Source organism: Podarcis muralis, chromosome 4, assembly GCF_964188315.1.
Source record: "Podarcis muralis chromosome 4, rPodMur119.hap1.1, whole genome shotgun sequence".
Classification (NCBI taxonomy): Eukaryota; Metazoa; Chordata; class Lepidosauria; order Squamata; family Lacertidae; genus Podarcis; species Podarcis muralis.
The window spans coordinates 13632150-13655134 of NC_135658.1; the positions used below are offsets into that span (position 1 = coordinate 13632150).

The 22985-nt window shown below is 45.5% G+C and overlaps 1 protein-coding gene across 27 annotated transcripts in view; it reads right to left on the reverse strand.

The window, feature by feature from the left end:
• DLG2 (discs large MAGUK scaffold protein 2) overlaps positions 1-22985 on the reverse strand; it is a 901719-nt gene that overhangs the window by 175425 nt on the left and 703309 nt on the right. For all 27 annotated transcript variants that reach the window (XM_077926964.1, XM_028725975.2, XM_028725977.2 and 24 more), the window contains 3 exons: positions 22683-22819; positions 19028-19172; positions 17524-17665 (listed from right to left, as the gene is read on the reverse strand). In XM_077926964.1, the coding sequence (XP_077783090.1) occupies positions 17524-17665; positions 19028-19172; positions 22683-22819 (424 nt within the window). The remainder of the gene's footprint in view (positions 1-17523; positions 17666-19027; positions 19173-22682; positions 22820-22985) is intronic.

Here is a 22985-nt window from a genome sequence, read left to right on the forward strand (position 1 = left end):
TGGGGAAATGTTGGCAACTGTTTTTGACATAGCAAAATCAACTCCAGTAGGTGTTTTCAATAGTGCTGATCAGTTCCTGCAAATGCTTAATAAATAAATAAATACCAGATTCAGCCTGCAACAGGGTCACCAACATTTTATAGGAGAGCCTGCTGAATCCAGATTATCTTTCGAAACACTCACAAAGCCAGTTTCGCACATCCAAAACCACTGAAAAGCTCAACCGATTTTGAATGGGAAAAATAATGTTGTGTGAATCTGTCCAAAATCCAGGCCTGTTAACATATGTTAGACAGAACTTCTTTTGCCTTTCTTGCAAGTCAGTTCCTTGGCTGGGAACTATAGAATATCAAGTGCAATACCATATATGAAAACTATGCATAGGGGTTCCTCGCTCCCTGCCAGATTACACACAGGAACTATTTCTGAAACTGAGAGGAGCTTCAAAGGTAGCTTGTGATGAGGGGTAAAATTCAGCTTATAAAGAGCCCGTTTAAAAGTTCCACTGGATACTCCCTAGTTTCCAATTACGGCTTCATTCTTGATAGGACTACAAAGGGCAATTGACAGCACGTGAAGCAGAAATATCACATTCTCAGTACTGGGGCAGATTCTAGTTACGGTAGCCGTAGGCATATCTGTCTGTGCATGAGTCAGGGAATGTACAAATCTTGTCAATTTCAGTTTCCCGTTGTTCCAATCTTAAATGCAGTTTTCCTGCATCAGTTTTCATTCTTAAAACAAAAACAAAAATCTGCACAAAAATGCACACTTTAAAAAAAAAAAAGGATTTTCCCAAGTTTTTGCACAATCTTGCCTAATAAAAACTTTTTTTTTTTGCAAGCTGTTTCCCCAGCACAATTGCTTTTTCTACATTATTTTCACCCACATGCGCTTTCCTCTGACTTCAGGGAAGTGTGAATTTTGAAGGGCAGTTATGTTGGCATATTCGTTCCAGACGTGAATACTAGGTAGGTTCACATTAATATATGAAGCAAATGAATTTCTCCATCATCCCTAGTGTTGGTGTGTGTGGTTCTTGGATACCATTAAGATCACACTTCTGATGGGGAGCTTCTGATGGTTCCCCAAGCCCCTGAGGTTTGGTTGGCCATCACTAGGGGACCCAGTCTTCTGTGCGCCCTGTGGAACTCCTTGCCAGTAGAAGTTTGGCAGGAACCATCCCTCTCTCCTTTCTGATGTCTTTTGGCAGACCCTTGTAATACAAATTTTCCTTTTAAACCAATCTGTATTTATCGATGCTTTTATGGATAGTTTTGCTTTTTCTATTCTCATACACTGTATTCTGCCTATATATATATATATATTTATTACATGGATGTGTAAATAAAATAAAAAGACAGTGTTCAGATTAAGAGGTGAGCCAGTGTATGTGAGTCTCACATATCCAAATCACTGGACAAAGTATTTCATCAGAGGGAAGGAAACCAGAGGCAATGGGAAAGACAGAGATCATAAGGTGGCATTCAGTGCTAGTCCTACTCAGAGTAGACCCACTGATGTTAATGGGCATGGCTTAGGTTCATTAATTTCAATGGGTCTGCTCTGAGCAGGACTTAGCTGACTGCAACCCATGGTCAGTGCCCATGACGGATTAGAGTCCTGAATGTTACAATTGAGGGAAGGAAATATTTCAGATGTGGTTATGCAAGGGAAAGATAAAGGCTTTAGGCTGTAGGCCCAGGTAAAGGAAATAAAGACGGGAGTATGTCAGGTGAAGATGAGGAAAGACTGGGATATGGGATAGTTTCCAATGCACCAGGAGACTGATAATCTACCATCGAAGGCAAGGATAGTCCGGGAAATGTAAGAGTCCTCAGCCAAACAGTGAGAAGATGAGATACATATTCTCTTGTAACACTATTGCTCTCCCCCCACAGCTTTGAGGTCTGCAAGGGGGAAAGCTTTATTTGAGACCCCAAAACCCATGTTCATGTTCAGGGCTCTGCTCTGGAACATCTGAAGTCATACTCAAAGCGTGTGTACCCCTCCTTCATCACAAGCTGCAGTCCCCCTCGCACATCTTAGGGAGGACTGTCTGTTTGGGTGGTGTGGCTTCATGGAAGCTTGAACCTCAAAATGTTATCAGCCATGAGAAGGATGGCGAACCCAAAGCTATCCTTGAGAGCTCAACCGACACCTAGAGAACTGTGATCCAGCAAACAAGAATCACCGTAGTTTTCCTTTTTCTTTCTGCCTCCAGCAGTTCTGGGTTCTGGGTGCCCAACTCAACCTCCTGGAGCAGATTTGGGGAAGGCCGCAGGACATGCATGGGGAAAGGTGAGAAGGCGAATAGTCCCATTGTGCTATGTTTCATCCAACCCTCAAAGGATAACAAGAAACAGCCTCGGGCAATCCTATGCCTTGGCTCCAGTTCTCTCACCCTCTGGTGGCACCAGAAGTATCAGTCCTCTCTTCTAATACCCAACGTCATGGTCAGTGGTGGCTGGTGCCGCCTAGAGCCGAGAGGGCAGAAGGAAGGTGGGGTTGCCAACAGTTGGTGGAGCCAGAACCAGTGACAACCCTGACTGGTTGTAAGTGAGGAGGCAGAGGAAGGCAGACCATGCCAGGCTGGTGGCGCAGTGCCCCATTGACCCTCACTGATCAGCCTCCATTGGTCATGAGAGGTCAACTCCCTGTTGCTTGTCCCCATGGACCTTCATTGGTGACCCCAATGTGTAGAGCAGGCTCCCCGCTCCATGGAGATGGCAATGGGGTGAGAGGGAAGTGAGCTAGCATGCCCAGCAACCAATTTTCCCTCCTGAACTTCCCACCATGTGGGGGATTAGAAAGGTAAAGGAGAGCTTCAGTACCGTATGTTTCGCTCTATAAGATGCACCAGATCACAAGACGCACCTAGTTTTTGGAGCAGGAAAACAAGAAAAAAAATATTCTGAATCTCAGAAGCCAGAACAGCAAGAGGGATCTCTGTGCAGTGAAAGCAGCAATCCCTCTTGCTGTTCTGGCTTCTGGGATAGCTGCGCAGCCTGCATTCGCTCCATTAAGACGCACACACATTTCCCCTTACTTTTTAGGACAGAAAAAGTGAGTCTTATAGAGCAAAAAATATGGTATTTTGGAAGGAAGAATGCCATGCGATTAAATCTACGGACGTTTATGAAAAGGAAACAAAAGTGGCAGCTTGGAAATGAGCAATGAAGTCTTACACTGGGAAGAAGAACTAATTCTTGGAAATGAATTTAAACATGTGCAGGGAACCAAATCAAAAAGCATTTGGGGAAATGTTAAAATAAAACAAAATGGATAAGCACTCTTTTCAAGATTGATCCACGTTACTTTATCCACAACCAAAGCACTTTCAAAGACCGAACAGCTGCTCAGTTTATGTCTTTTATTGTGATTAAAGCAAATACAAAGCATTTGTTACACTCTGTGAATCGAAATAGATTACATAACAAATGGGTAACAACCTCCCCCTTTTCACGGCGCCTTCAAGCATCTGGGGACGTCATTTGTTTTTCAGCTTCTATACAGTTGACTTTTTAATTGCTAACATTTAATTTTACATTCTCAAACACACCTTGGGACAAAAGGTTCACATCATTTTATACATCATGGGAAAAAAAGCCAGGTTTCTGGGCAATCCTTCAATACACATAGCAAATTAACGTCGGGTTGCTGGGTGTGTACGCCACACGTTTTACAGATATTTGATAACCCTGGTTAAAATGCTTTGGTTAATTATGATTCTACCAGCCACATCTCCGGACTGTAAAGCATACATGAGGATTCAATTTATTTCAGTAAGTTCAACAACAGCCATGATGGAGTCTGACATCAACACACTCAAATGTTGGAGAGCTTTTATCCTTACATAGGAAAAGTGAAACAGTATAAGCAGAAGGATAAGAAAAGAAATGGTGGGGGGACAGTCAAGGTATGGAACGGGAACCTATATAAGTAGATTTTTATCCCCTGCCCCCTTTAAAACAGGGCTGGAGAACCTCTGGCCCTCCAGATACTTCCAGACTACAATTCCCATCACCTCTCAGCCCTGGTCATGCTCTCGCTAGGGCTCATGGGAGTTAGAGTCCAACAACATTGAAAGTGCCACAGGTTGCCCTGCCCTGTTTTTAAAGGACTACACACTTACCACAGTATGTGTACCACCCTTTCAGATTACTGTCTTTTTTATCATTTGCACAGAAGGTAATTTTACTCTTTTTAACAGTTTTACATACATTCTGGTTGAAAAACCCACTTCTCATTATACAAGTCTCTAATGTGGAGTGCCACTTTAACCTGCTCTGCCTGTTGCAGCAACTGTAACACACTGTGCTAGGTGCTGTATCCTTCTTTTTAATTGCATCTGCATTGCTCCATTCATTTCTTAATACTCCAACTTGAATTGCAATACAAACGAAGCAATGAAAATACAATGAAAACGAATAGGGATGTTTAATATGATGGATGCGCTATCTCCTGTCTTCAGCTACAAATCTGTAGATAGGCCATGGTCCACCCGAATGAAGCTTTCGCGCCACTGGTAGTCCATGGACCACTGTTTGAGAAATCTTGACCTATCGCAACATAGCATGAAGCTCTCTTGACACAACTGTGCAACTCAGAATTTCAGGTTCAAAGCAATCTGTTAAGGATTCTTTAGCTGCAATTCCTGCACTTCAGGGGGTTGGACTACTAGATTATCCTTGGGATTCCTTACAACTCTTCAATTCTATTATTTTTCATAAAGCCTCCTTTAAATGGATCTCTTTGCTTTTCTCTCTTTCTGTCTTGCCTCACTGAAATTCCTCCATTGTATTTCATTCAGTTTTTCTTCACTCCCTTCATCTTTTTCTCACTTTGGACTGTGAAGCCCTCTTCTCTTTCAAGGACGTGAAGCGACTTTTAATCGTTTTTTGCTTAGGAATTTTAAAGAGGTTATTTTATTTTAGATTTTGGAAAGAGAATTTCCCGTGGTGAGATCTGAGAAAAATAGCACCCTGGAGAATTTTGGACTTTGCTGCCTGTAATTTTGGATTTGCTGCCTGCAATAATGGGCGGAGAACATTGCCACCATGGCTGATAGCCATTCATTCATTTACTATCTGAGGAGTGGTCATAACTTAACATTTTTGCATGCTGAAACTTCCAGGTTCAATCCCAGGAAGGACTAGAAATGTAGGACTAGAGCTGCTGCCCTACGTTTGCTACGCTTGAGGGACTAATGGTCTGGGCTCAGTTAAAAAGCAGATCCCTATGTTCCTTTAACCCATGTCATGGCGGACATCAGACCAAGGAAGTCACACTACAGGTTCCAATTTAAACAACTGGGGAAATGGAAGGAGCTCAAACGCAATTAAATGCAACCAAAAGCTCAAGAGAACAAGGCAGCTGTTCCTCCACCACTGGATGTCATAGTGGTTCAACCTCAAGGATTGATGGCACTAAGCCTCTGAATGCAAGTTGCAGGACAGTGTGATTGTCCCTACGTTCTGTAAAAGAAGTAGGCTTCCTGGAGTCATATGGCTGGCTGCTGAGCTGTGTGTTGAACCAGAAGGGCCTTTGGCACAACCTCTTTTTCTGCTCTTAAGATAGCAGGAAAGCATGTCTGAGGAGGGTGTTCCACATATTGGGCAACCACCACAGGGAAGACCCTCTCACAGAGAAGATATGCACATTCCCCAAAGCATTTGGGGATTATGCATAATGGCCAAAACCCAGTCAATATGCACATATTCCCTAAGACAGGGTTGCTATATCTCAAAAAGTTGAGCTTTTTTAGGAAAGCACCTGAGCTTTTTCTTCTTTCTTTTTTTTACAAAAACACCAAAAAAATGAGTGATTTTTCGATTGACTTGCCTAAGATCCAGGACAAAGTGCTGCCTTCCGGATTTCTGCACTGAACTAGATGAGCTTTGGGGTCCCTTCCAACCTTTGCAATTCTAGGATTCACATTTCCCGAGGCCTGTTTAAGACTCTGTATATTGACCCGGGAACAGGCAGAATTCCCTCTTCATGGATGGATTATGTGCACATTCTCCATTGTGCCTGGTGAATGTGTCACTGGGACTCAGGCCAATTGTTGCCATAAGATGCCTTCAAGGCCCTTGTGGTGGAAGAGTGGAACAAAATACTGCAGGATACGCTTATTCTCAGATATCACCAAGCAAAGAAAATAGAGGAAACATTAAAGGGGAGAAAAATGAGCTTCCTTGTGAACACAGTAAGTAAAAGCCATCTCCTTGTGGCTTCACCACAGAGAAACTGAATGAGGAAGCCTCTGCTCATTAAAGATCCCTGTGTGAGCATTGACATTCTCATTCTTCATGGCTAAAATCTACATTTGTCTTTCGACTCTCCATCCCTCCCTTTTATTCCTCCCCCCCCTCCGCCGAATCAAAACCCCTCCAGTGTTGCCAGAACACTGCTGCTTGATTAGTTTCAAATAATCAGCAATCACTCCAAATGAATTTACATGATGAAGGATCCCAATGTTTGCGGCAAGCAACAGGGTTATTTTCTGCGAGACGCAGCGCTCCATCAGCTCATGCAACTTACGCAAGCGGATAAGAAATTGGCTGCTATTGATAAGTAGGAAACTGCGGGGAGTTTCTCTTTAACAGCCCATTTTCTACTCTTCCATTTTCATTTGTTCTTTATGTTGCCATAACATTGCTACACACGCACACACACACACGCACACACACACACACACCATTGCATAATCAAGTAATCAAGCACGCATTGCATGGTGAAATCCACTGCTCTGGGGTTTGATTTTTAGAATTCACTATCTAGCTAGAGCTAAGTCTCTAAATCAGGCATAGACAAACTTGGCTCAGATTTTTGGGACTACAATTCCCATCATCCTTGACCACTGGTCCTGTTAGCTAGGGATGATGGGAGTTGTAGTCCCAAAACATCAGGAGGGCTGAGTTTGCCTATGCCTGCTCTAAATAGTGAGTTTTTAATTTGCCAAATCAGTGGCTTTCATACTCTCTAGCATTCCACTGCTGTTGAGGAACTTGTGCACATCCACCAAGGATCCTATGTTCATTGCAGAGGATTCTGAGGACATATTTAAGGCTGCACACTTGGTTCATGCAGGAAGTTGGCGAGGCCACTTTTAATTGAATGGGGTCCCCAGTGCATACACAACACTTCCCTGCAGTTTTGCACAGAAAGGTCATTAGTGGCAAGCATGATGTGTTTCGGGACATGCTCCCCTTCTGCAATTCCAAGGGACCCCAGGCCTGAACCCTGAAAGCTCAGCTTGACACCTGGTGCAATGGTGTGACGGCGGCGTTATACAGACTTGGTTCAGATAGGCAACATGCCAAGTGCAACAAACTATGGTTTATTGGAGCGGAATAAGCTGCAAGTTTGAAAGCACGCCTTCCCCTGCACAGCGTGTCTAATTGCAGTTCAGTCTCCCATTTCTGTTGAACCACAGTTCCCCCATGACATCCAGCTTGTGGTTTCAGTTAGAGCTAGGCCAAGGATTTTGGGCTGAGCTTTTTCAACCATTGCAGAGTGTGCATGTGAACCAAAGTGGGTGGGAGGACTGCCACAGAAAGTTTCAGGAGGTGCAGTGGCAGCTACTGCTTAAGAACGTAAGAAAGGTAGGATCAGGCCAATGGCCCATGTAGCCCAGCATCCTGTCCTCACAAAGGCCAACCAGGTGAAAGCAGGATCTGAGCACAGCAATTCTCTCCCCCCCCATTTGAAGTTTACCTTAATGTTAGGAAGTGACCTGGAGGTTATTCTCTGGCTGTTTAAAGTATTAAAAGTTCTGTGTCCACTTGTAGCTCCATGAGCCTGGCAGTCCATTCTGGAACGCCCATGAGAACTACAGCCACATCCACATTTAAAGCACAGGTATTTCCCCTCAAGAATCCTGGAAACGGTACTGGGCCCCAGTCAGGGCTACAATTCCCAGCACCCTAAACAAACTACAGTTCCCAGGTTTCTTCAGAAGGAAGCCACGTGCTTTAATTGTATGGTATGGATGAGACCCCAGCGGGGTTCACTGGCCCTTTCTGCACATTGACCAAAAGCATCGAGGGGATCCTGGTCTTGCCCAGTACCACTGCCACTGCCATTCTGGCTGTCCAGGCTACATCAGGAGGAGCTTTAGCCACCTGCTGATTTACCTGTGTAGAGTTCCTCTACATCACGAGGGATGCTGACTGGGCCAGAGTCTCTCTTCACGAGGCATTCCATTTCTGCATTAATTTGTGACACATTCTTTCCCCCCAATTCTTCACATTTCAGTTGGCTCTTGTAAAAATTCGTTAAGAATTTAGTGTGTTTCCCCCCTCTTATGCACGTCAGTTTGTGTGTGTTATTTTAAACAACACATGCATTTTTAGGAACAGTTTGTCCCAATATATGCATTTTGGTACACATTACAGGGGATGCTCGGGTTGCGAACGTGATCCGTGCGGGATGCACATTCACAACCCGTAGCGTTCGCAACCCGCGCCTGCACGCGTGCACATGCGCGGGTTGCAATTCGGCGTTTCTGCGCATGTGCAAAGCACGATTTAGCGCTTCTGCGCATGCACAACCGCCGAAACCCGGAAGTAACCCCTTCCGGGTTTCGGCGGTCCACAACCCGAAAAAACACAACCTGAAGCGGCTGTAACCCGAGGTATGACTGTACTTGTCTGGAGAATTTGCATTGCAACGTTCAGAGAGGTGCAAATGTTTTGCCTCAGTTCATGCGTCATTTGGGAATGTACATAAATGCAAACTGAATCGAATTCTCCCCTGTCCCTAAGCTGAGGACAGAAAGCAGGAACACGTGCCTTCAGGCTGGCCTCTGCTGAACACAAAACAATGTTGGGCTAGATGGATCTTTGATCTGATCAAGTAAGTCTAATTGTTGAATATTTATGTAGGATCACATGGAATGAGGCAGGGGCCTATGTGCCTACATTGGTATCTGAGCAGAAGCCCCTTCTGATGCAATTTGAACATGCAGATCTTCAGAGAGCACAAGTGGAGGGGGTGGTGACACCCAGGTACATGAGGGAAGTAGGGGAGGAGGGATAGCTTGTTCTTTCTCTGACAAACCACAGCTTGTTGGACAAGGAGCATCGGAAACCAGCCAACATGATAGTTGGGGGGGAGGGGGTGGGGAAACTGATTAGGTGACGTTAAAATTGCATTGCCCAGATTCCTCATCTCCCCTGGGGGCCAGGGTCTCCCTTTCTTTCAATCTCAAAGAAGGGCAAACATCTGAATTCTGCAATATTTGCTAGAAGCCTTTTCTTTCCTAAACAGAAATGCCGAAATGTCTTTTATAGTATAAATATCGAATAAACGGTCGCTTCCTGTTTCCTCAGTGGAAAAAATTGTTCTCCTCCCCTCTGCCGAATTAGGGCCAGATTGCATCCTTCCTTCCATGTTAATGAGCACCTGATTAGTATGTTGTGCTAATAAGGCCAAGGACACAGGCCTGATTCTCATACAGGTGCTGGGGGAAGATGAAGGCACACGAATCCACTGCTTTGCTGAAGCTGAGCAGGGTTGGGTCTGGTTAGTGCCTGGAGGTGTAACTGCTTGGAAACCACATTTAGACTACTTTGGTTTCCATGACGGGAAAAAATAGGGATATATTGATGGCTGGTGAATTGGATAGCAGGTAAATGTGTATCTCCTGGCATCTTCAAGTTTGGATTTTTTTTTAAAAGAAAAAAAAAGCACACTATGGCAATAATATAATCACAGTATGGGGCGGGGAAACAGTTCCAAGAGGACATGTGCATTGCACGGGATCACATGATATTTTCCAACACCAAACCATGCTGTCATAACAGTGCAACTTCGACTGAAAAGCATTATTCAAACACCGAACACCTGACAGTTGCAGAATAAGCAGCAGCCACAGGCTTACGCTGTAGAAAGCAGGGTCATATGCAGCTTAAAAAATACACTGAGTTGTTAAAATTAAGGTCTTAATGGTAGGGAACCTATCTCTGGAACCCCAACTGCTGTTGCTTCAAGAGGAGAGTTGGTCATGAAGAGGCAATTGCAGATCCAGGGTGAGGAACTGTCTCCAGCATAAAGCTATCCCATACCACACCCCCCCCCCCAGCTTACCTTACTCAAAGGGTTATTGTGAAAATAAAATTGAGGTGATGGGGGAGAGAACAAACTATGCCACCCTGAGCTTGATTACTAAAGAGAAAAAAGGTCTCATCAACGAAAGCATCTTCCAATGTGTACCAGCTCAGGGCTTGAGTAGTAATTTCTTTCTGGGACTGAAAACAATGACAACATCCTTGCAGAAATCTGGTGGTCTAGGCCAGTGTTTCCCAAACGTTTTTGGGCAACGGCACACCTGTTTACCGGAAAAAAATCTCGCGGCACACCACCATTAAAGCCCCGCCCCCGTGACGTCATTCGGGGAGCCGGCGGCCCGGGCCTGAGCTGGAAGGAGAGGCGGTGCTTTTCGGCACAAGGCAATCGGCCTGGAATTGTTTCCCGCGCGCTGCGAAAGGGAACAGCTGCGGTCGCGCGAACCCTCCGGCGCTGGGAGGGGAAAGGGCGGAGTCGCAGAGCACCAGCTGGCCGAGCGGTTGCGCGCAGCGTTGCGCTTTTGGAGAGCGTGCGGCTGCTGCTAGGGGATCCGGGGACGTGAGCAGGCCTGGCCCGACCCGGGTTGAAGGAGGACAAGCCGGCAGCGCGCCAAGTGAGTTCGGTTGCGCACGACGGCCCCCGCTCCCCCCACCCCCGCCGGATCCTCGCCGCCGCCGCCTCTCGCCCGCCTCCCTCCCACGGCACACCACCCGATGTCTCACGGCACAGTAGTGTGCCGCGGAACACCGGTTGGGAAACACTGGTCTAGGCCAGCCTGGTGCCCTGCAGATGTTGCTGGACTACAACTCCCATCAGCCCCTGGGGCTCATGACATGGTGGCTCAAATTGGCTGTAGTCAATTTGTCCCCAGAGCTGCGCCCTCTCTACAGAACAAGGTTGTTGTGCTGTGTGAGAGGAGCTAGCTGTGCAATCTGGGTGGGATTCTGCATCTATGGCAGCGTAGGCCAGTGAACAAAGCCTATGCTCATTGTTTTCACATAATTCTAGCAGGGTAATATCACCCTAGGGGTTTGGTTTGGATGGGAAAGAAAGATTTCAACAGCTGTGTATACAGTGGTACCTCGGGTTGCAGACACTTCAGGTTACAGATGCTTCAGGTTACAGACTCCACTAACCCAGAAATAGTACCTCGGGTTAAGAACTTTGCTTCAGGATGGGAACAGAAATCGTGCGGCAGCAGCAGGAGGCCCCATTAGTGAAAGTACGCCTCTAGTTAAGAACAGTTTCAGGTTAAGAATGGACCTCCAGAATGAATTAAGTTCTTAACCCGAGGTACCACTGTATCTGACAGAGAGCTCACGAAGCTGCGTACTCCTAAAATAATGGCTTTCGGGGGTTGGAAATAATTAGTAGACCCTAAAGAAGGGCATGTCACTGCTAGGTATATCTGATTTTTTTTTTTAAAAAAGCCCTGGGAATTTTACCAACCACTAACCCTCTAAATATCCTTCCTTATATTTGTTTTAACATACAGCTCTAGCTGACTTTTATTTCTGGATCCCTCATGTACTCATTAGCCTGGATAAACATTTCACTTGTATTTACAGGAAAAGAAGAGAAAAGCAATTATTTTTTAAGAGAGTTCACAGCAAAACTCAGCATCAGTTGCTACTTAAACAACACATTACAACATGCAAGCAAAAACCGCTCAACAGTGAATTGTAAATATTAATAACAATGGAATTGCCTGGAGAAGCAAAAGAACAGAGGTTTCTGGTTAACTTTCGAACCATTCAGGAAGCATAGTAAAAAAATACTGTAGCAGTGAATTAGTGATAAGAAGAAGAAGGGGGGGGGGGGAATACAACCTTGGTCATTTCTCCCTCTTGTGAGCAATGCGTTAGGCTAAACTGCAAACATGCGCTTAGCTCTATCAAACTGCAGAATATCGTTCTCTCTCCCTCTCTAGTTTCATTATCGAAACAAGCAAAGCAGAAATTGGCCAGCAGCACCTCCATGCTTGGACAGCGCATGGAACGCACATTCCATACCTCAAGGTTGTCATGGTTACCATGCGAAGCGGCATTGAGGACTTGCGGTAATGATCATGTTTTGTTTGCTTAAAAATACACAGGGCTACACGAGAGAATAACTGCAGCGAATGTGGCTGGGGTGGGGGAGGTTGAAACCGATCGTGGAGATGATTTGGCATCGGCTAAGCCATGGGCTGTCCAAAGATTATGTATCCCACAATATATAGACACTGTGAGAGTGGCAAGATGCAGATGGGTAGATCATAGAAACGTGCCTGGTATGAAATCAGACAATGCATCCATCCAGCTCAGTATTGTATAGTCTAGGAGTAGGAAACCTTTTCCCACCTGAGGACCATGTTCTCCTCTAGGGAAACTTCTAGTGGCTGGTGTGGCCAGGGGCAAAAGCGAGTGGATCAATTAATACATCCCCCCCCCCTTTGTACAGTAAGCTACTTTCTGTACGCCCCCCTCTGCATCCTCCATCAGGCAAGTGAGACATATTGCTGGAGTCCAAGGACATATTCCTGCTTGAGGGGTGGGAATCACCCAAGGAAAGGGCAACTCAGGGTGTGTTCTGGGGAGGGTTTTAAGGGCCCCAGGGCCCCCTGATGCTACTCTGGTCTACTCTGACTGGCAAGATAGTGAGACTCACACAAATCTTCCCAAGTACGGAAAGAACCACATCTTCCACAACAAATGCACATCACACAAAGGTTTATCCACCACCTGCATATCCACCAGGCAGAGGGCCTTCTCGGTAGTGGCACCCGCCCTGTGGAACGCCCTCCCACCAGATGACAAAGAGAAGAACAACTACCAGACTTTTAGAAGACATCTGAAGGCAGCCCTCTTTAGGGAAGCTTTTAATGTTTAACAGACCACTGTATTTTAATACTCTGTTGGAAGCCACCCAGAGCGGCTGGGGAAACCCAGCCAGATGGGCGGGGTATAAATAATAAATTCTAATCTATTCTATTTGGGCATATAGGGAAGGGATTTCCTTGCTTATTGTATGCAGGCAGGGATTCTGACCCAATTAGGGTTCCACCCGTCATGGAGGATTTCCACTCATATAAACCAGTAAATTTAAACACACACACACAAAATCAACCACATGCCTGGGGGCTACCCTACATGCTCCAACGAAGGGGTGCCAACTTGAATAATATATTGGGGTGGGAGCAGGCAAGCCCCACCCCACATAATCAATAACAAGATGCACAGCATTTGAATGGCAATGTCCGTCAACTTAGGGGCGCCCCCCTCAAGTATTTTCTTGGGGGTTGGCAAAGGAACCTCACTCCCTAAGAGCTGGCTCCTATGCTCCCGTGGGATTCACAGAGATCAAACCAGGGCACTGCCTCTCAGACACAACAACCTCATTGAGAAACAGGGCAGGGGAATGGTTTCAGACCTCAGTCGTCGTAGCATACTCAGTGGTTATACAGAGCATAATGCCAATAGGAAGCTGCATTGCTCCAGGTTGTTCAGATGACAAAGGTTCTCCAGGGTATCAGGCTTTTTCTTGTCACCTGCCACCAGGTGAGGATGCCAGGGACGGAACCAGGGATCTTTTGCATCTTGTGCTCTCCTTATCTTGCAATTGGAGGGAGGAATGGATGGAGCTGCCTATCTTGTGAATTGCTCATGTGTTCACTCACAACTTGAATGCCATTCCATTTCTGCATTAATTTGTGACACATTCTTTTCCCCCAAATTCTCCACATTTCAGTCGGCTCTTATTAAAATTCGTTAGGAATTTAGTGCGATTTCTCTCTCTTATGCACGTCAGTTTTGAGTGTTATTTGCACTAACACATGCATTTTAAGGAACAGTTTGTCCAAATATATGCATTACTTGTCTGGAGAATTTGCGCTGCTGCAACGTTCAGAGAGGTGCAAACTTTGAAAGACGGCTTTGCTTTGGTTCATGTGTCATTTTGGAAAGCACATAAATGCAAACTGAATCAAATTCTCCCCAGTCCCTAAACTGAGGACAGAAAGCAGAAATGGGTACCTTCATGCTGGCCTCTACTGGACGCAAAAAATGCTGGGCTAGATGGATCTTTGAACTGATCAAGTAAGTTTAATTGCTGAAAGATCACATGGCAAGAGCATAGGTGCTTTCTTCCCCTGAAGCACATTAAAAGCATTATTATGAAATATAACTGCATAATAACATAGCAGGCATTGGTGGGTAAACTTTGTTACATAATTTGTGGACGGTCCACTCAAGCTTCATTGAAATTTAGTCTAATTTAGGGCTGTTGCTTTTCGTTTCTGCTTTTAAAAAAAGGGTTGGGTCCAGGTTAGGTTAGCTGCACTTGCATCTCATTAAAACCAAAGGGGTGTAAACTGAGTCATGACTATCTTTTTTTCTCATTGCTTTGAATGGGCCTTAAGTCCATCTAACAATAGCATTTCCCCCAAATGCATTCAGAAAAACATTCTGCTCCTTTCCAAACACATGACAATATATTGCCAAAGCTTCACATTATTTAGTATTTCTCATCTACAGATTGCAAAAATTCATTACACAAGCAGGCAAACTTTCAGTAGCGATTTCGTATAGCATCAAGAAAGCTGCAAAAAAGCAAAGATGATGTACACGCGCACACACACACGCGCACACACAAAGTCAGTAGGAGAGAAGGGAGCTGGAGGCTGACTTTCTAGCTCCCAATCCAACCACTGGCACACGCCGCCTTTTGTTTCTTATTGCGCAAACCGAGCAACATGAAAATATTCACACCAAAATAAGTAGCACTACATTTAAGCAGGTTCACAAGCCGGTGCCCGCAAATCTTGTGTTTAGAGCACTGAAAGTTACTCTAAAAGAAGGCATAAGATCTTCTCCCTTTCCAGCAGGCAGAAGTGAACAAAAATGAATAAAAGGATTTTGTTTGTCTGTCTGTCTCAGGGATTGATCGTATCTCTTGCACTCATGAGAATCCCCCTACTGGCTGGCAGTGGTCCCTGTTCCAGTGGGAAACACCTACCAAGGGAAGTCATATCTGCAAAAAGAGAGAGAAGTCACTAGGGCCGATATCGTAAAGGGAGCTAGAAGATGGAGCTTTGTCTCGTGCAATGCTCTCCAATTGATGCTGCTTCACTCATGGCACTTTTAAAACGCAGAACAGGTCTAGGATTCCTGGGCTGCAGCACAGGTCTGGTAGGAGTGGCAATGTTCCTAGGCAACTAACAGGACTGCAGCGCTCTGGCTGGGCTTTCTCCTGATGCAAAACAAAAATGCTCTTTCTGGGAAAGCTTAGGTCCGCCAGCTTTGTATACCCCGGAAGTTTAATTGTTCAAGGGAGGAATGGATTGTATTGGCTATTATAGGGTATGGTACCCTAAGGTTACCAGATTTTTTTCAATGAATCCAGGGACACTTGTCAACTTCCTACTAAATAGATGGATTTTGTCAGGGGACTGATTTGTAAATCTGGGGGCTGTCCCCAGGAAACGGGGACGTCTGGTAACCTTATGGTACGCAGCGCTGGCCAGATTAGTTTCACAGTGGGGTGTGGGCACTCCTGACCTCAGCGCACCACCCAGGTAAATTGCAATGAGGTTGGTGTTGGGAAGATAGCTCCATGACTTCATGGCATCCCACAGGTCACTACTGGTGGCAGCCATTTCCTCCTCGCTCAAATTCTCTGGCAATGTCAGAAGCCAATCCCAGACTTGCGTTTGCAGCCAAACACCTCGCTCCATCCAGAATGTGAAGCGCCTGCTTCCGAACACCTAAACCACGTGGGCAGAGTCATCAAAGAGCCACGATGGGATGGATGCAGCTCCCTGGTGACTGTACACTCAGGGTGATTAAATGGCTCCTTTGCTTTTGCATCGGAGAATAATGATATGAAATTATCATTGTTTTTTTTAACTTTCCCACAAGCCTTTCCAATGTGGGTTCAATATTAGCATGCAAAACCTAAGGCTTTCGTTTGAGGGAATGGCTAATAACAAGAGAGCACCCAGATGTGTATTCACGGGGGGAGGTTGTTATTATTATTATTATTATTTTATTTTTAAAAATGGCTTGGGCTCTCTAAACAAAGAATTCATAGCAACTGAACGAAACCTTTCTCAAGGTTCTTGGGGAGAAGGTAGGGTGTCCCATGCACTCAGCAGAGAGCTGCCAGAGGCAAATATTCTTGTGGGGTTTGTCATAATGTATCTATGTCATGTTCCTGTCATTCTTAAATGCCGAAAACTAGTGCAGGGGGGAAGTGTATACGTGTCATGTGCATATGTAGGAGATGTGCTTTTTTTGGGTGGTTTATAGACTATTGCTCTTCAGCGGTCCAAACAATCAGGGTGACCACTTTTGCTGTCGATACAGAAGCAAAGGGGAGGGAAAGCCCCCTCCATTCTGCCCCAGACTTGGTGTGCATATTTCGGATATGCAAAATTGCAACGGGCAAGAGATCCCACAGAAGCAGCAACTTGGAGGTGAGTGTTGCCCAACATGTGAGCCTCGGGTTGAGGGATCAATATGAAAGTGGGGTGATCAGACGTCCCAAGGACGTGGTGCTAACTCGGAGGCATATCAGGAGTGGCAGGGGGAAAATTTGGGAACAGTAGCTGGCATGTTGTCTTCAAGCTACATATTTGCAAGGACAACTTCTTCCACAACAACCTGCCCATGTTTTAAGATCAGCAGGTGAGACCCTACGCAGGATGAAGTACGCAGCGTGGAGCTCTGGGAAATGGCCTTTCCAGTCGTCACTCCTTGCATGCAGATCTCCCTCTCTACTATCTTTCCTGTATCGTTTTAGTTAGCTGGTTAAAATGTACCTTTTTCAGAGGGCATTTGAAGGAGGAGGAACCTGACTAGATAAATGGATTAGCTGCTGCTGGTAAATTGCTTCTTTAGCCAATTAAGAATCATTGTGTTATGTTTTCTAAGGGCTGTGTTATATTAGATAGCTGAAGCGTTCTTTTAGTCTTATTCGGCTGTGCCGTCAAGTTGCCTTTTTATATGCAAAGGAAGGCATATAAAAGCATCCAGATAAATGAGAAAGTGTCGTGCAGAATGCAGTGCCCAGCGGAATAGCAGGAAAATCCACGATATTCTGCAAGGAGCTGGGCTGGGAGAAGGAGGAAGGGGAAGAGAAACTGGGGCTGGCCTTTGAGGCAGAGAACAGGGCAGGAAAATATTGAGGCTTCGGTAGCCAATGGGATGCAGTGATGGGTCAGGGTTATTACAAGCCACTGAGGTTTCACCTGTTGTCTACCCCCTGTCATAATACACAGTGTGGCCCGTTAGGCTAACCATTAATTACGCGCAAGAGAAGGTGACGCACCTCCTGCTCCCTGATGATTTTGAGAGTCCCTATGTAATGAGACTGCTCCACTGTTCATGCACTGCCAACATTCTAATAATGGCATTAAACCTGTGCTTCCTGAACCAAGTAATCAGAGGCACTCAGTAAAGGCGGATATCTGACCTGGTATAGTCATCCTCGACAAGCATGTGCTTTGGGATAGGCGAATATCTTCCCGGTGAGATGGGAGCCAAAGATGCCTTGTATTCTAAAGTGCCGTTGTTGCCTGAAGACAGTATATGGTTTTCCATTGGCGGGGAATAAGCTGCAGGTTAAAAACAAACCAATGAGTTGTGATTACCTCGGGTTACATACGCTTCAGGTTACATACGCTGCAGGTTACAGACTCCGCTAACCCAGAAATAGTACCTCGGGTTAAGAACTTTGCTTCAGGATGAGAACAGAAATCGTGCTCCAGCGGCGCGGCGGCAGCGGGAGGCCCCATTAGCTACAGTGGTGCTTCAGGTTAAGAACAGTTTCAGGTTAAGAACGGACCTCCAGAACAAATTAAGTTCTTAACCCGAGGTACCACTGTAGTGGGATTTGAACACTGCACAGCTCGTTGTGGCAGAACTCATTTTATTTAAATGGGGATGGTTCCCATTTAAGTCACTTTGGAATCAACGGGGCATGTTCGCCATGACTTAACTCAAGCCCAACTGATTTCAGGGGGAGCTAAGTGCAGCTGACTTTCCCGGGATGCAGCTCAACATTTCTGTTCCGACCTTTTGTTAAACAGGCAGCCAACCCTTCAGACAAATTGACAAATATTAAAGCACTTCAAAAGTTGGCTACCATTTTGGACAATCCTTTGTCCACACAAAATGACCCCCTGAAGGGTTTCCTGCTTCATTCTACACCTCTAGCACCCTGAGATAGGGGCATCTGGAGCCAGTCTCAGTAGGTGACCTCAGTAGACAGGTTCAAATGAGACAAAACTATTGTGACGAAGGGTTGGGAAGAGGGAGGCAAGAGCTTCCCCATTGCTTGTTACTGCAAAAGAGGTCACACTTCTGCGAGTGTTGAAACCGAATGCTTCCAAAAGGTTTGAGCTACACGTGAGAGCTCAAATCCAGTGCTTTCAATTTCTTTTTGTCCATCAAGATGAATGGTCCTCCCACATCTTCGCATCCTGAGCTCAGGGTGTTTCCCTATTCACCTGGGATTGAGTTTTTAGTTTTTCAAATGAAGTCACTTTAAAAACACAACATCTGAAGAGTACAGCGGTGTCGACAGCAGTGCTCCCCAAATTTGGGTCTCCAGCTGTTTTTGGACTACAGTTCCCATCATCCCTGACCACTGGTCTTGCTAGCTAGGGATAATGGGAGTTGAAGTCAAAAACAGGGTAGGACCCGAACCAATGGATTCCAATTACAAGAAAGGAGATTCTGACTCAACATCAGGAAGAACTTTCCCGACAGTAAGAGCTGTACAGCAGTGGAATTGACTCCATCTGGAGGTGGTGGACTCTCCTTCCTTGGAGCTTTTTAAGCAGAGGTTGGGTGGCCATCTGTCATGGATGCTTTAGCTGAGATTCCTGCATTGCAGGGGGTTGGACTAGACGACTCCCAACTCTACAATTCCATGGTTCTATGACATTAAGAATGAGAGACAGGCAATTACTTACGATGGGTAATGTCTGGTGGGCCATAGGGATCAGTCATGTAAATGGTGGTGGGCTTCCCAACTTTTAAATAAACTACGTCAGATGTATTCTTCAATATTGCTACTGCTTCTTCATGTGTTACTTCTTCTAAACAGTAATTATTTACCTAATGGGAGTAAAGAGATGGATGCATTAGGCCGGTCACAAACTAAAATGCTACCCGTTCACATGCTAATCAAGGAATTCAATATACGGTGCCAATTAGATTATTACAGGTGAGAAGGTTTACAGCTTTAGAGGAATTCCCATTTAAAACTCAGAAGCCCCTGGATAAAGTATGACGGTTGACTGCTTGGATTCTAATTTCAAGGGCTTGGGTACAAGTTTCAAAATGAATATAGTTCCCTAACGTCCTTTGCTAATCACAGGACAGCTTGGTTTATTGAATGACATCAGGACGGCAATTTGAACGAGAGAACGCTGATGGGATCTCAAAGCATTTCACTCCAAGATGGTAATGCTTTGCAGCATGCATGGGCAAATTGTTCTAGCGCTCATAGTATAAATAGATGCTGCTCTTTATCCACCAAATGGATGCACACACAGTGCAGTGTTACAAAAGTTGTGTGCCGCTCCCACTCTCTGGGCGTCCAGGTATTCCTGGTATTGAGACACTGCAGAGCCTGTCGTAGTTTTAAGAAATATGGTTTATTCGTGTATTTACACCTTTGGTCTACATGGAAGGAGCTCATAATTTACAGCATGGTGCTTTCAAGAGGGGCTTGTCCCCCACAGCATTGCAGCCAGCCTGCCCAAGATGGATCCCAGTCTCTCTCTCTCTCTCTCTCTCTCTCTCTCTCTCTCTCTCTCTCTCTCCAGCAACCCTTGCTTCAGACCATAGGAGTCAGTTCCTAGGGGCTGTGGAGGTCTCTGCCCCCACAATAAAATATTTGATGGGCATTCCCATTCAAAGTATGTGTGTGCAGAGCATCATGTGATCAATTATGCAGGGCGGGGCTTAGCTGGGCCCCCACAATATTTCATTCAAATTGGCACCCCTGCTCAAGACTTCCTTTTCCTGTTACCTCACACCCAGTTACCCTAGCAACCTTCCAACATTCCTTAGTCTCTGTTCACACCTCAGGGCAAGGGGGAAGGACAGTTCTCATGTATTACCAATGGCCCTCAATGGCCCTGTATTGTTTCTTAAAGGCCTTAGCTTGGCCAAGTCCTTTTGCATAGGCTAGCCTAGGAATTCCTCTGCACCTTGTATCTCTCCCTTCAGACCCCAAATAATCAAAATCCTACCATTTCTACAGGTTTAGGGGTGCCCCCCTCAAAAATATACAACAGTAGCTTACAATCTTCCTTTTCATTAGTTCATTGCACTTTCCCCCAAGGAGAAAAAGTCAGCACACATGGTACTCCCCCGCTTCCCTCTTTTATATTAACAACAGCCCCGTGAACTGAGTTAGGCCAAGGGATTGTAACTTGGTAGAAGGTCCTACGGAGCCAGCGAGGTGCCTTCAGCTCTTTGGGACCCATCCCTGATCCTAGGCCATGCTGCCTGGGGCTGGTGGAAGTTGTAGTTTTCAACATTTGTAGGGCAACTCATTGGCTACTCCTGGCCTAGAGAATGGTTTAACTCTGGGTGAGACAAAGCACATTTGGACAAAGTTTCTGGATGAGAGCTTACAGGTGATCCCCCCAACTTGGCTGGTCTCAGCTGCTCTAGGGAGATGAGGTATATATACACCGTATTTTTTGCTCTATAGGACGCACTTTCCCCCCTCCAAAAATTAAGGGGAAATGTGTGTGCGTCCTATGGAGCGGATGCAGGCTCCTTGGCTTCAGCGATAGCAACGTGAAGCCTCCGAAGCGCAGAGGGAGCGCTCCCTCCGCGCTCTGGAGGCTTCGTGTTGCTTTCACTGAAGCCTGGAGAGCGAGAGGAGTCGGAGTGCACCGACCCCTCTTCCTCTCCAGGCTTCAGGGATAGCCGCCTGAAGCCTTCGGAGCACAGCGCAAGTTCCCACTGCGCTCTGCAGGCTTCGGGTTCCTTTTGCTGAAGCCGGGAGAGCAAGACTCTCCTGGCTTCAGCAGAGAGGGAGAGCTGCGCAGTGCCCCTTCAGCCAAGTGGGAGAAATGAAAGGGGCTCCGTTTCTCCTGCCGCTTCGCTGAAGGGGCGCTGAGCAGAGAGGGAGAGAATTTTTTTTTTCTTGTTCTCCCCCTCTAAAACAAGGTGCGTCCTAAAACAAGGTGTGTCCTATAGAGTGAAAAATACAGCAAATCATCCCCCACGTTAATTCTTCACTGGGTATTTTTTTGTGGTGTGTGTGTGTGTGTGTGTGTGTGTGTGTGTGTGTGTGTGTGTTAGGTGCTGGCCATTTTAATCTAATCTGGAAGATCTTCACTCTTCCTCTCAAGAGCCCCTCCAAGCAAATTTTGCCCGAATTCAATAAAATCAAGCCGCCCGAATGTTGGGAGGAAGGAAACAGCGGAAGAGCAAGCAAAGAGTTCCGGGGAAACGTACAAATTTTATTTAGATTTCTGGCTCAAGTGGAAAATTGCCCCCTTTACATCTGCAGTACACAGCCTCTTGGGATTTGATTGGATTGTAACTGAGAGGGAGCTGAGTGCCGGTTTTGTGCTGTGGCAAAGTTTTGCCCTTTTGAAAAAAACACACAACACTCTTGAAAATCATTTCTGCTTCTTCTCATGCCTGTTCAAGTACAACTGTAGTGAGTGTTCTGCAGTGAACATCTGTGAACTGGGGAGCTGTAATTGGCCTATTGCTGCTTATTCAAATGGCTCTTTTGAAGCTCCATGATTTCGAGAGCTCTAAAACTGAAGCAGTTCTCTCCCCCCTCCTTGTCCCCCCCCCTGAAATTGCTTTAAGATAGTGAGTCTATTGTTCCACTTAATTGTCAATGCATTGTCCCCCAAAGGACAGAACTGAATGGGCTACAGCTGCTGTCTGGGTTCAGCAAGGGAGGGAAACACACAAAAGTAAATTATATTTATTTATCTTTTATAGGAAGCTAAGATGCTGTCAGGCCTGGGAGTACCTGGTTCAACAGGTCAGTGAGTTTCCTTCAAATTAAGAACCAAAATGCAAACATACACACACGCTAGCAATGGACAAATCGGTCAATTTCAGTTTCTCATAGTTTCTAGTAGTTCAGTTGTAAATTCAGCTCTAAACATTTGTGCAGAAATTTGTGATTAAAAAAAAAACACCCTCGTGAAAATTTGTCAGCATTTTTGTGCAAATTTCTGTGTGCACTGTTGCAAGCAGTTTTGATTAATGTACACATTTCTGCAAGCAACTTTCCTTAATAGAAAACATTATTTTCACTAATAGGTGTGCTTTTACGGCCACTTTACCCCGAGTAAGTGCATTTTTGAAAAATGCATTTCGGAGTTGTGGAGGACAGCTGTGGTTCAGTTCACATACTGGCCTGAGAAGTGTGAATTAGGTGGTTTTTCATTAAAAGGCAAATGGAATCAAATCTATTCCCCATCTCTAAGAAGGAGGGAGCAAAATTATATGGAAGAGGGAAAAGGAGGAAGGCGGATTTAATCGGTCTGAACCAGCGAAATCTGTCCAACTCAATCTGAATATGTATTATATTGCACCATCCAACTGCACATAAAAGCTTTGGCATCAACTTCTCACCATAAGGAGCCTGTCTCCAACTTGCAACCTCCCGTCCTTCTGCGCCGCACCTCCATCAATAATTTTAGTAACATAAATACTGTTGTCTCCAGGAATGTGCTGATTCCCCACACCTCCGGCGATGCTGAAACCCAGACCTAGGGAAGAAAATGGAAAAGCTTTCTTCAAAGCGGGCAAAGAACATTTGCTGAGTTAATGTACAGGGAGATCTGGGCATGCGGTCGTTGAACGAAAGGTAGGCATGAACGTTCAGGGCTGCCTCATATTGAGTTAGCTCCACATGGAGTAGAATGCAGTAGAAGC